Source organism: Chionomys nivalis, chromosome 2, assembly GCF_950005125.1.
Source record: "Chionomys nivalis chromosome 2, mChiNiv1.1, whole genome shotgun sequence".
In the NCBI taxonomy this organism is placed as follows: domain Eukaryota; kingdom Metazoa; phylum Chordata; class Mammalia; order Rodentia; family Cricetidae; genus Chionomys; species Chionomys nivalis.
In genome coordinates, this window is record NC_080087.1 from 77,543,623 (window position 1) to 77,558,047 (window position 14,425).

Here is a 14,425-nt window from a genome sequence, read left to right on the forward strand (position 1 = left end):
GTGTGTGTGTGCACTTGTACACAGCCTGTGAGCTTTTACATGGGTTCCAAGAGCACCTTTACCCATTGAACCATCTCGATGGGCTCATCATACACTTAAAAAGTTTATTTGCCAAGTAGGACAGCACACATTTTAGTCCCAGAAGCCCCCTGCTCCCCGGGGTCTTCTCAGGAGGAGAGGCAGGCAGATATAGCTAAGAAAGGCTGGCCTGGTCTACATATCGGGCTACAGGCCAGTAGAGGCTTTGTAATGAGACCTCTTTTCAACACACACGCACAAGCACACACATTCATACACACACGCACATGCACACACACACGCGCACATGCACACACACATGCGCACATGCACACACACACACACAGAGCGAGAGCAGTAAAACAAGAAACCCAAACCTGTTTGTTTATCTTGCATGACCTTTCAGCTGTGGAAGTCATGTGGAGGTCAGAGGACAACTTTGAGGAGTGGGTCCCCAGATGGAACTCGATGGTCAGACTTGGTGACAAATACCTTACCTGCCGAATCCTCAATATACATTTTTATGACTTGTCTATGTGCCAGGCTTGGCCCTGGGATGCAGTGTTAACCTTCATGCTGTTTGTGGTATGGGACATGGACAGACCCCAGTACCTCACCCACAGCGCTTTGTAAGAACTGCTAAGAGGCCCCATCAGCCAGCAAGGACCACAAGGAGAAGCTTTGGGCCAGGGTCTGGCTCAGTCTATGTCTATGGGCATGGAGGTGAATATCCCAGGTCACCACAGACAGCCTGCCTTGTGAGGGAGGCTGAACAAGCACCTGGAGGAGATGCAGAGAGGCCAAACAGCCTGGGCCTCGCAGGGTCCCAGCTATAATGCAGAGTATTATGATGCTGTCCCCGCCTTGGAGACAAACAAGGGATTAATTAGGAATATCTCAGCCTTGGCTGCAGACCGGTTGAGGAAATGTATTGGCTTACCAAATAAGTAAAGACAGAGAGAGTGGGGGAAGGGAGAAAGAGAGAAGAAAATGATGATCAGCTTTGGTCACAGCTCAATGCCACGAAGTCACTGCCTCCATTTCCCTGTTTCTCTGGGACTCCCCAAGGCATGCTCTCCATATTATTTATTATTGTATCTCACGTGCACGCTGAGAGACACAGGTGTCACGTGTGTGTGGTGATCAGGGGATGGTTTGTGGAGCTGCTTCTTTCCTTTCTTTCCTTTTGTGTGTGTGTGTGTTTCTCAAGCAGGGTTTCTCTGTGTAGCCCTGGCTGTCCTGGAACTCGCTCTGTAGACCAGGCTGGCCTTGAACTCACAGAGATCCTCCTGCCTCTGCCTCCAAGTGTGGAGTCTAAAGGCGTGCGCCACCACTGCCCGACTACTTCTTCCCTCTCATCTTTACCTGGATCCTGGGGGTTAAACTCGAGTCCCTAGGGCTGCATAGTATTTGGGATGACTTCTGAATGTATTTTGATATAATTTGTTTTATTTTGTGTGTATGACTACTGGACCTGCATATATGTATACGGACCACCGTTGTGCAGTGCCCAAGGAGGAGGAGGACGAGAGGGTGCTGAGTCCCCGTGTGAGTCCTGGAGATCTGTCTTAGTTACCATTCCATCCCTGTGTTGGATCACCGTAACCAAGGCAACGTGGAGAAGGAAGGATAATTGGGGGCTTGCTCACAGTCTCAAAGGGTGAGAGCCCATGACCATCATGGCAGGGAGTGTGGTAACAGGCAGGCTGGTAGGCAGGCAGGCAGGCAGGCATGACATTGGAGCAGTAGCTGAGAGCTCACATCTGGACAAAAGTTGCCGGAGGAGAGAACAAGACAGGCTTGGCTTGGGCCTTTGAACTCCCAGTGGCACACCTCCTCCAAGCCACCTCCTCCTCCAAGGCCACACCTCCTAATTCTCAAACAGTTCCACTAACTAGAAACCAAAGATTCAAATACATGTTGTTTTATTTTCGTTGTTCGTTTTGGTTTTGCTTTTTGAGACAGGGTTTCTCTGTAGCTTTGGAGCCTGTCCTGGAACTCTCTCTGTAGACCAGGTTGTCCTGGAACTCACAGAGATCCACCTGTCTCTGCCTCTTGAGTGCTGGGATTAAAGGCTTGAGCCACCAAACTTCTAATCCTCTATCTTCCATCTCCCAAGTGATTACAGAACAGGTGTGTGCCACTTGGTGCTGGGGATGGAACCCAGGACTTCATGGTTGCTAGGCAAGGACTCTACCCACTGAGCCACATTCACCAGCCCTTATTTCATCCATGTTAAGATTACTTTAGAAAAGCGCTCACTATGCCCTCCAAACTGGTACCTAGTTGTCCAAGCCCTCTGCCTCAGCCATCAACAGCCCCAACAGAGTCAAGTACCCACCCCTGAACTAATCGTGGTCACAGGCAGGCAGAGGCCTGGACTGGGCCTGGATGGGTTGAATTTGCCTGAAAAAAGATAGGCTGAAGCCAAGGAAGAGGTGTGGAATAGGAGCCTTTCCTGCAGAGTTGGGTGGCGCTGACAGAAGGGAGCCCCAGCTTCCACGCCCATGTGGCCAGGAGGAGGGGGAGGCAGGACAGGTTTCCGAGAACAAACAGTACCTTCCCTTCTAGGGTTAGGGTGAGCATTTGTGGTGGAGGCATTCAGCCTACAGTTAGGCACGGAGCGGTGGCGGGTGACAGGAGACTGCCTCTTTAAGCCAGCTGCCTCCGCTTCTCAGCTTCTCAGGAGCAGCGTGTGAAGGCTGGGGTTCATGAGCTCCCTGGCCCAAGAGGGAGCCAAGCCAATGCTGAGCAAACCCGAGATGGAAGCTCAGTCTCTACACCTGAGAGGACAGCCACTGAGCCTTCTGGGGGTCTCCCTCGGATGGTTGGGATGGGTGGATGGGATGGCAGAAGCTGGAGAGATCAGCTTGCCTGCCAAGGAGGATGGCCTTGAATATCTGCGCTTGCCTTTCTTGCTCCGGAGTCCTAGGGTTGCAGGGGTGCACTGCTCTCCTGAGCTGCCTTTATTCACTAGTACTTATTTCCTTTTGAGATGGGGTCTTGGTGGGTAAACCAGACTGGCCTTGAACTCAGAGATTCCTTGGCCTCTGGCTCCCAAGTTCTGGGGTTAAAGGCTTGTACCACCACATCCAGCCCCTTTCTTTCTTTCTTTCTTTCTTTCTTTCTTTCTTTCTTTCTTTCTTTCTCTCTCTCTCTCTCTCTCTCTCTCTCTCTCTCTCTCTCTCTCTCCCTCCCTCCCTCCCTCCCTCCCTCCCTCCCTCCCTCCCTCTCTCTCTCTCTTTCTTTCTTTCTTTCTTTCTTTTTTGTTCTGTTGCTGGGGTGGAACTCAGAGCTTTCAGCGAGATAGACAAGCGCTGCACCATCAGCCACACACTCAGGCCCTCACTGGTGTTTGATTAGTTTGTTAGAGACGCTGCTGAAAAGGCCTCACCGACTCATCCTGCCACCATCGATTGGTGTGATCGCGTTCTTTGGTATGACTTGTTCTTTGAGTTTCGTGATCTCAAAGAACACCTGAGCCTCCTCCACAGCTGCATCCCCAAAGAGTACCAAGCCACACTGAGCAAGCACATAAGGTGCATCAGGAGTAACAATACTGGGGGTTCTAGGCAGGGGCTCTACCACTGAGCCACACCTCCTGGGGACTCAGGGTATTAAGTTTCTGTAATATTCTCAAAAGAGTCACATTTATGTACATTTTGTGAATAAAAATTAAGCTTCACCCAGCTCTCAAGAGCTTGAGAGATGACTGATTGTCACCTGTTCCTGCCTAATCTGGGCCACACAGCAAGACCCTGTTTTGGGTGGGGTGGGGAGGAGAAGCAAACCCAATTAAAACCTCAGACTCTGGCTTATGAGATGACTTGGCAGGGAAAGGGGTTGGCCTCGAAAACCTGACAACCAGCAGCAGATCCTGGAGCCCTTGTAAACACAGGAGAGAACTGATTCCATGAAGCCGTCCTCCGACCGCCACATGTGTGCTGTGGCGTGCACGTGCCCCGCCTCCGTGAAGCCGTCCTCCAGCCTCCACATGTGTGCTGTGGCGTGCACGTGCCCACTGCCTCCGTGAAGCCGTCCTCCAGCCTCCACATGTGTGCTGTGGCATGCACGTGTCTGCTGCCTCCTAATACAAGTAAAATTGTCAAGAAACCTAACACTCGGGCTGGAGAGATGGCTCAGTGGTTAAAAGCATTGCCTGCTCTTCCAAAGGTCCTGAGTTCAATTCCCAGCAACCACATGGTGGCTCACAACCATCTGTAATGAGGTCTGGTGCCCTCTTCTGGCCTGTAGACATACACACAGAATATTGTATACATAATAAATAAATAAATATTAAAAAAAAAGAAACCTAACACTCAAGCCAAGTATGTTGGCTCCCACATATGACCTCACCTTCTGGGAAACCGAGGCACGTGTATTGCTGATATTTTTTTTTAAATTGCTTTATTTATTTATTTATTATGTATCCAATATTCTGTCTGTATGCCTGACAGCTAGAAGAGGGCGCCAGACCTCTTTACAGATGGTTGTGAGCCACCATGTGGTTGCTGGGAATTGAACTCAGGACCTTTGGAAGAGCAAGCAATGCTCTTAACCACTGAGTCATCTCTCCAGCCCTTGCTGATATTTTTTGAGAGGATTTAGTTTATTCCTGAACTAACCTGGCCTATATAGAGAGCCCCTGCTGCGAACAAAACAAAACACAGCTACTCCTGATGGCCCATGCCAGTCACACCGGTCAGGTTGTGAGGCAGAAGGGCAAGGGTTAAGGCCAGGCTGAGCTACAAGGGACCCTATCCTTAGTGAATGAATGGATGGTTGGGTAAAATTAAATACAAAAAGTCACCAGGATAGCAAGACGGCTGGCTCTGTTGGTAAAGACACTTGTCACCAAGTCTGATGATTTGACCTCAATGTCCAGGACCCTCATGGCGGAAGGAAGGAGAAACATTTCTGAAAGTTGTTCTCTGACCTCCATATGAATACTGTATACATGTTTCCCTCCCAGAGAAATGTAGAAATCACAAACATCAGTTAATAATAATAATAATCTCAGAGGCAGTAGTGGCCTACTGTTATGAGTGACAGGAGACCACAGTCTTGTGGATTGCTCTAGTTCTGGTATCAGCCTGGACCCACTCAGCTGTGACTTTAACCCCTCTGCACCTCAGTTTATTCCTCTAAAGTCCCAGGCTGGGCTCAGTGGATAGAAAGCTGAACCAATATTCTCAAAGCCCAGTCCCCACCCCCGGCACTACGCAACCAGATGTGGTGAGCATGAGCCAACCTCTGGATCCCAGTTCCAGTTCCCAGCACTGCACAACCAGATGTGGTGAGCATGCCCAAAGCCCTGGGTCCCGGTCCCCAGCACTGCACAACCAGATGTGGTGAGCATGCCCAAAGCCCTGGGTCCCAGTCCCCAGCACTGCACAACCAGATATGGTGAGCATGCCTGAAGCCCTGGGTCTCCTCCCAGTCCCAAGCACTGTGTAACTAGATATGGTGGTTGAATATGTCTTCCCTGGGGAAGTGGAGGCAGGGGGATCAGGAGTTGACAGTCATTTTCAGCTACATATTAAGTTTGAGGCTAGTCTGCTTTATGTTAGACACTGGTGATAGAGAGAAAGAGGGAGAGGGAAGAAGACAGAGATAGAGGGAAAGAGAAAGAGGGAGAGAGAAGCTGAGCTGGCAAAATGGCCCAGTGGCAAAGGTGTTTGCCATGCAAGCCAGGCAACCTGAGTTCTATCCCTGGAAGCTGTGTAAAAATGGAAAGAGAGAAATGACTCTACAAACTGGTTCTCTGACCTCCATCCTTGCACACACACACACAAATTTGAAAGAAAAAGAGTTAAACAAATAAAAGGAAATTGGGCCAAGTGTACCTTTAGGCCCAGCACTTGGTAAGCAGGGGGCAGATGGATCTCTGTGAACTCAAGGCTAACTTGGGTTGCATAGTGAGTTCCAGGCTAGCTTGGACTACACAGAGAGACTCTGTCTCTAGATAAAGAAGAAAGAAAATGGATAAATACAAGGGACATGTAACAACTTATTAAAATAATAATAGTAAACAAATTTCTTGCTAGCCTGTGCTGTACAGTTTAATAAAACATAACATTCTTCAGAAGTCTTAAGAAGGTGTCGCTAGTTTTGATGTTGTAACTTATTTGTTTTTATTTTATGGGCACTGGTGTTGAGTCCTGTAGTGATACTTTATTTGTATTTTAATAAATAAAGTTTGCCTGAAGATCAGAGTGCAAAGCTAAGCCACTAGAGGCTAGGGAGTGGTGGCACTCATCTTTAATCCCAGGACTGGGAGACAGAGGCAGAAGAATCTCTGTGAGTTCAAGGCTACCCTGGGCTACACAGATCGATCCAGAAAAAGATCTGGTGGTGGTAGCTCACATCTTTAATCCCAGTGTTTGGGAGTCACACCTTAATACCAACACTAGGGAGGTGGAGACAGGAAGATATAGCTGGGCAGAGAGAGGAATATAAAGGGGAAGAGGCAGAAAGGAACTCACTGAAGTGTGGTCTGAGGATTCCCGGAGACAGGATCTCGCTCGCCCTTTCACTCTGAAGATTTGTTAGAGGTAAAAGGTCTCGCTAGTGGTTGGCTATTTGCTTTTCTGATCTTCAGCTTGAACCCCAATATTTGTCGCCGAATTTTTATTGTTTGTTCCCTGGAACTGGAGTTACAGACAGGTATGAGCTGTCATGTGGGCACTGAGAATTAGACCTGGCCTCTGGAAAAGTAACTAATGCTCTTAACCACGGAGCCATCTCTTCAGCCCATTTTTGATGTTTTTAATATGCTATAGATATAAACAAGGGCATAGTAGTATTTGCTTGTTTTTTTTTTTTGTTTTTTTGTTTTTTGGTTTTTCGAGAATGGGTTTCTCTGTGGCTTTGGAGCCTGTCCTGGAACTAGCTCTTGTAGACCAGGCTGGTCTCGAACTCACAGAGATTCACCTGCCTCTGCCTCCCAAGTGCTGGGATTAAAGGCGTGCGCCACCACTGCCCAGCCTGCTTGTTTGTTTTCTTTTTTAAAAAATATTTATTTATTTATTATGTATACAATATTCTGTCTGCGTGTATGCCTGAAGGCCAGAAGAGGGCACCAGACCTCATTAGAGATGGTTGTGAGCCACCATGTGGTTGCTGGGAATTGAACTCAGGACCTTTGGAAGAGCAGGCAATGCTCTTAACCACTGAGCCATCTCTCCAGCCCCCCTTGTTGGTTTTCTTACTTAACTGTTTATTTTAAGACAGTTTCAGGTAGCCCAGCTGGCAGCAAGCTCCCTAAGTATCCCTGGATGACCTTGGACTCCTGATCTTTCAACCTCCACCCAGGTCTGAACCAGCATGCAAGGTTTATGTAATGGTGGAGGATCGAACACAGAGCTGTTCTACAGCCATTGTTTTATTTTTATTAAGACAGAGCCCTGCTGAATATCCCAGCTGGCCTCTAACTTTTTGTCCTCTGGCCTCAAACCCTGGAGGGCTAGCATATGGGTCCAGGTCTCCACACGCGGTTTAGGATTGTTAAGTCCTTGCAAGTTGCCATCCAGTTGGGCTTCAGGGAGACATCACCCTTCTTCCTCACGTTTACCTCTGTGTCTGGTCTGCTGCGATTCCATCCAGGCTCCACTAAACTCAGGAAAAATACAATAAAGTCTCCCAAGTATGAGCACAGCAATCATTTTGATGTCCTTACACCTTTCTTGGGCTCCCTACGCCCCAATGCTGGGACCTGCATGACCTCGGGACCAGGTTGCCTAGGTGTAGGCAGCACAGTGCCCACTGCCCCCATAAGCATCATCGCAGTGTGCCCCTCCTGGGGCTGTAACCAGGCTCCTGGGCCATGTTTGCGCATCGCACCTGCTGCCAGCACAGAAAGTAAGCTGCTGTTGGATCCATTTTTTTCCTCTTGCCAACACTTTTTAATCCATGCTAATCAGCTAAATGAAATCTATATTTATCTCTGTCTTGGCTACACTGAGCACAACTCATTTATCCCAGGCCAGTAGGTCACAGAGGGACGGTGCTCTAAAGTTAAGTGTATGAGTTCTCAAGTCTTTGGAAGCAGGGACAAGCATTCCAGGCAGAGGGAACATGCGGGAGGGAGGAGGCGGGGAATAGAATAGGAGACACGTTATGGAATAATGGCTGTGTGTGGTCAGTGTGTCCATACCTCCAACTCTAAACTATTTCAGTACTCTTTCTGGTGACAAGCAGGTGCGCATACCTGGTTCAGTTCCTTTGGTAGAAATTTTTTTTGGTGGAAATCCTACCGCTAATCCAACTGCAGTGTCCCATGCTACAGACATCTTTTGCTGTGTATCTATCCATCCACTGCCAGTCCCAGCAGACACATTGGGATGGCCTAGTAAAAGAGATGTCCATGAAGGCGCGGGGTCCGGTCCGGTATGTTCCACTGTCCCCCATCCTGGGGCCTCCACTCCGGGCCGGGTGAGTCAGCCCCGGGCGGCTCCCACGTCATCCCGGCCGCTCTGCTCCACGCTATTTCGGGCTCCGGGCACTATAAATAGAGGATCTCACAGCCCAGGCGAGCCGCCCCCCTCTATGCTCGGGCCCCCTGCGTCCCCAGCCCGCCGCGATCGCCGTCACCACAGCTAAGTTTAGAGGAGGGTGGGGACGTCGGCCTGGTCACTTTGTCCCGTCCCCCACGCCCCCTCCCCCCGCATCTCCCCACCGCCGAGGGCGGAACCTTTGAGGGTCTCCAGCTGTCCAGTTACATTTTGGTCCAAGCACATCCCCCCCCCCTCAATTCTCCATCCCTTCTGGAGTGCAGAGGGCATCCTAAGTTGATACAGGAGGAACAAGCTCAGGAGGAGAGCTGAACCCGGATGCTGAGTGAGGAAAGTGGGATCATTTGAACTCAAAGCACCAGGAGTGGGAGGCTCTGGATCTGGGCATGCAAGGTTCAGTGCACAAATTGAACAGAGAAAGCAAACTTAGGAATGATGAAGAACTAAGAACAACTTTTCCCGCCCTTGACTAAGGCAAACGACTCAAAGTCACAGCCGTGGGCGGCCGGGACGCAGGTTGGCTGCAGGAAGGATGCGCATCGCCTTCTCGCCGGGTCCTGAGCATTCCGCGTGGTTCAGCCCAACTCGCCCGGGAATCCTTTAGCGGGGCGCCGGCGACCCCTGGTGGTAGACCTGAGAGTTGCAGGCTCAAGGCTTGGGATTCTTTTTTTCCCCCGTGGGAGAAACTGAGTTAGGATTCTACACGCTCTGAGTTTTCATTTGGATTCAGAGACACGTAAACTGGTACTTAATTTTAAAAAAATGGCACGGACTTCTATCTTGTTTTATGTGCATGAGGGTTTTGTGTGCCTGGTGCCTGTGGAGGTCCCCTGGAACGGGAGTGTGAGATGGTTGTGAGCCACCCTGTGGATGTCGGGAATCGAGTCCTAAGGAAGAATGAGCATCAGTGCTCTTAACCGATGAGCCATTTCTCCAGTCCCTGGTCCTTTTATGTATCCCTGGTTGATCCGGAAGTCACTGTTGTAGACCAGACTGGCCTTGCACACTTAGAGAGATCCGCCTGTCTCTGCCTCTCGAGTGCTGGGATTGAAGGCGTGCACCGATACGTCAGTGTTGGATTATTTTTTCTCCCCAGGGTCTTGCTTTGTGGCACAGGTTGGACTGAAAGTCACTATGTAGCACAAGGCCTCAGCTTTCTCGGAGCTGGGTTTAAAGGTATGCTGATGGATGCCACCACACACTGCTGTTTTACTTCAGCAAATGATTCCAGTGAGAAACCAAGGAGCACAGTGGGAACTCGCCTTGCAAAAGCTGGGTTCCTGTGGCTCCTTCACACAACACACGGTTCAGGCGCGCCCTCTTGAGGCCAGGCTTGTGAAGGACACTCTGATCGGTGGCCGCTCAGCCCTTTTCCTTTCCTGTACTGGTAGGGCTACTTTTTTTTTTTTTTTTGAGACAGGATATCACTTTGTAACTCTGACTGGAACTCACTCTGTAGACCAGGCTGGCCTCGAACTCAGAGATCAGCCTTCCTCTGCCTCCTGAGTGCTGGGATTAAAGATATGAACCACCATGCCCAGCTATTAACTGTTAATATGTTCTGCTGTGTATCATATTTCCAAGGGCGTGGGGGTGTGGCTCAGTGGTAGAGCCCCTGCCTAGAATCCCCCAGTGAGGGGCTGGGGTGTGGCTCAGTGGCTCACAGCATAAAAAGGAAAACATTTAAAATATATAGCGGATTACACGTTATATAACCTTGAGGCATGTCCTCCCTTAATCCACCAAGACCAAAGGAAAGTGTAGGACATGTTGGGTAAATACATGCAAAACCGGAGAATTCCCAAAGCGTGAACCGGGAGGAAACACTCTATGGAAGTGACTAACAGAACCGACACCCAAGCATTCCTCCACTAAATGGGCAGTAATAAGATGCTCATCTCCTTTGCCTCCCCCTTTTTAATTTTACAAACTGCTGAATTGAATTGCTCATTTTGAAAAAAATGGGCAAAGGATATGAGCCAACCTTTAAAAAATGGGCAAAGGAAATGAGCAAGAACGTAGAACATATAAGACCATTAAATTCACAAAACGATGCCCTATTTCCTTAGCAATCCGAGAACCGCAAGTGGGAACAGGGTGAAATTCTCCTTTCAGGAAGTGAGTAATACTAAGTCATCCACCGGGCCCCAGGTCTGGGGCTCAGATGTCCCTTCCTTCAGGAAGCCCGTTCTGACACCCGGGCTGGATCAGGTGCTCGCCCTAACCAGGTCTCACTGTCCTCTGGACTCTTCCATCCCGGCCCTGCCCACTCTAGGTAGTCTCTGCTGGGTGGGACCACGTCTGACTGTCCCACTGGACTGTAAGCCCCAGGGAAGTCACAGCTGTCACTAGCAGCCGCTGCTTGGCACGCAGGTGGGGAATGGCTTAGCTGAGTGAGTCAGCGTGAGTGGGCTGAGGTTCAAACCAAGTCAGCCCACATGCAAAGGGAGGGCGTCCTTTGATACCTCGCCTCCTTTCTCTCTCTTCTTTTTTCCCTTTCCCCTCCCCCTCTCTCGTTTGATCTCTTCTTCATTGAACCCTGTCTGGAATCTGGGATCACAGAAAGCGCTCAACAGGGCCTTGTAACAGAACCACATGGTTTCACAGACTCTTAGGTACCAAGATCCACGCCTCTTTCCGGCCCAAACTTCCACGGTCCTCCAGGACCATAGAGAGCAGAGCGAAGACAGCTCCTCTCCGCGCTACCTCCCCCAGGGAGCAGCGAGACGAGCGGAGGGCCAGAGCGGCCGGAAGTGAAGCCAGCCGGGGGTCGCGCTGGCCGGGCTGGCGGTGTGTCGACTCTATTTCCTTTGTGCTTTCTTGTGGGCCTCGGGAAGAGCAGGTGAGTTTGACAGCGCTGAGACCCAGAGGTAAGGCCGCGAGGGGCGAGGGGTGGGGGGCGAGGGGCGGGGGCGGAGGGGAGGCTGCGGGCTGATGATTGGTAGAGGAAGAAGCCAATCATTGCTGAGGCTAAGACAAGGCCGAAACCGCGCGGGGCGAGCGCGTCCAGGTGTGCCTCTGGGGGCGGGGCCAACCATCCCTGACCGACTTGGGGCGGGGCAATAGGTCGGTTGGGCGGGGCTAGAGGCTTCGTGGGCCAATCCGGAGTGGGAAGGCTGAAAGGGGCGGGGCCACGGGTTCGGCTTTAGGAACCTGGCAATCTTTTGGGGGGCACCGGTATAAACGGAATCCCCTCTGGAAGATGGAATTGCCAACGCCGGTGTCTCACGCCTCCCAGGCCCCAGATGGACACTGGGAAGGACGAGGGAAGTCTGCCGCGGTCTTCGGGGCCGCCCACTAAGAAGAAGTTTGTTATCCCACTGAAGGAAGTCGAGATCCCTCCTGCAGGGGTAAGGGCGAGGACTTGGGGGCTGCTGGGAGTAAAGGGGACAGTAAGAGATCCCTGGGATCACGGTGTGAGTTTAGCGAACTTTGAGGTTTGGGTTACTTTGGAAAAATAGCCTGCTGTCCTCTGAAAGCCTCGATTTCCCCTTCTGTAAAACGGGATGACAGGGTGGTTAAAAGAGGGCTAGCCATTGGCCAGTGATGGTTTTTGTTTAGTTTTGGCCTTTGAGATTGGATTGCATATTTCTTGGGCTATCCTTGTAATTTATACGTAGCTGAGGCTGGCCTTGAATCCTGATCCTCCCGTCTATCCCTTTCAAGTGCTGGGATTGCAGCAATGGGCCATCCTACTTTAATATATATAATATATAATAATAATATATAATTTTATTTATATGTGTGTAGATGTTTTGCCTGCACATATGTCTGAGTACTACATGCATGTAGGCCTGCAGAGGCCAGAGGGTGGCATTGGATCCCCTGGAACTGGAGAGATAGTGTTTTGGTGCTGAGAATGGAACGCGGGTTCTCTTGAAGAGCGGTCAGTGATCTGAACTGCTAAGCCATCTCTCCAGCCCCTGAACTGTTTCCTTATGGCGTGTGTATATGTATGGGTATGTGCCATGGAACACCTGTAACGGTCAGATAGATAGCTTGTGAGAGTCGGTTTGGGCCTGGGGACTGACCTGAGGTCATGAAGTTTGGTGGCAAGCACCTTTATCCACCAAATCATCTTGCCAGCCTTTCTTTTCTCTCTCTCTCTCTCTCTCTCTCTCTCTCTCTCTCTCTCTCTCTCTCTCTCTCTCTCAAGATTTATTTATTATTATGTATACATTGTTCTGTCTGTATGCTTGCTGGCCAGAAGAGGGCACTAGATCCCATTACAGATGGCTGTGAGCCACCATGTGGTTTCTGGGAATTGAACTCAGGACCTCTGGAAGAACAGTCAGTGCTCTTAACCTCTGAGCCATCTCTCCAGCCCCATCTTTCTCTTTCTTTTAAAAGTTTTATTATGCATACAGTATTCTGCCTGCATGTATGCCTGCAGGCCAGAAGAAGACACTGTATCTCAGATGGTTATGAGCCACCATGTGGTTTCTGGGAATTGAACTCAGGTCCTCTGGAAGAGCAGCCAGTGCTCTTAATTGCTGAGCCATCTCTCCAGCGGCAATCCCCCCTCCTTTTTTTTTTTTTTTTAAAGACAGAGCATTGCTATGTAGGCCTGGCTGGCCTAGGAGTTGCAGCAATCCTCCTGCCTCCATCTCCTAAGTACTAGGGCATTACACGTGTGTTTCACCACAGTAACTCTGCGACGTGTTTTGTATGACCAGTCTCTGGATTGTCAAGGTACAAATTTGGATCTCACATTTTTTTTTTTGTTGTTATTTTGTCTTTATATTTTCTGTGTCTATGTGTCAGGGTGTACTTGACATGCATGGCACTTGTGTGGAGATGGGGACAGCTTTTGGGGGTCAGTTCTTTCCTCCCACCACGTAGCCCTTGGGCATCAAGCTTAGGTTGTCAAGAGCTACTGTCTGGGGGCGCTGGAGTTAAGAGCATTGCGAGCTCTTCCAAAGGTCCTGAGTTCAATTCCCAGCAACCACATGGTGGCACACAACCATCTGTAAAGAGGTCTGGCGCCCTCTTCTGGCCTTCAGACAAACACACAGACAGAATATTGTATACATAATAAATAAATATTAAAAAAAAAAAAAAGAGCTACTGTCTGCTGAGCCATCTCCCTGGCCCCCATCTGACATTTAAGAATTGAAAGCTGGGCTGGAGAGATGGCTCAGCAGTTAAGAGCACTGCCTGCTCTTCCAAAGGTCCTGAGTTCAATTTCCAGCAAGCACATGGTGGCTCACAACCATCTGTAATGAGGTCTGGTGCCCTCTTCTGGACTTCAGGCATACACGCAGAAAGAATATTGTATACATAATAAATAAATATTTAAAAAAAAAAAAAAAAGAATTGAAAGCTGGAGAGATGGCTCAGAGGTCAAGAGCACTGACTGCTCTTCCAGACCCGAGTTCCATTCCCAGCTACCACATGGTGGCACACAACCATCTATAATGAGATCTGGTGCCCTCTTCTGACCTGCAGGGACACATGCAGGCAGAACACTATGCACATAATAAATAAATCTTTTTTTAAAAAAAAAGAAAAGAATTGAAAGCTTTTATACTTTAAGAAAGGGAAATCGGGGTCCTGGACAATTGACCTAGCAGTTAAATGCACTGACTGCTCTTGCAGAGGATGAAGGTTCAGTTCCCAGCACCTACATGGCAGCTCGCAACCAGCTGTGACTCCAGTTCCAGGGATCCAGCACCCTCTTCTGAACGCTAAGGGCACCAGGAATGTACATGGTACACGTATACACATACAGGCAAAACACTCAGTGTAGGGCCAGGTAGTGGTAGCACACGCCTTTAATCCCAGCACTCAGGAAGTAGAGGCAGGTGGATCTCTGTGAGTTCAAAACCAACTTGGTCTACAGAACAAGTTCCAGGACAGCCAGGGCTACTCAAAGAAACCCTGTCTCGAAAGCA

At 49.7% G+C, this 14,425-nt stretch overlaps 1 protein-coding gene across 2 annotated transcripts in view; it reads left to right on the forward strand.

Moving 5' to 3' along the window:
* Window positions 1-14,425, forward strand: part of Ercc1 (ERCC excision repair 1, endonuclease non-catalytic subunit) — a 36,751-nt gene that overhangs the window by 12,107 nt on the left and 10,219 nt on the right. For both annotated transcript variants that reach the window (XM_057761672.1, XM_057761673.1), the window contains exons 2-3: window positions 11,094-11,373; window positions 11,770-11,881. In XM_057761672.1, coding sequence (XP_057617655.1) covers window positions 11,777-11,881 — 105 coding nt within the window. In that variant the 5' untranslated portion in view covers window positions 11,094-11,373; window positions 11,770-11,776. The remainder of the gene's footprint in view (window positions 1-11,093; window positions 11,374-11,769; window positions 11,882-14,425) is intronic.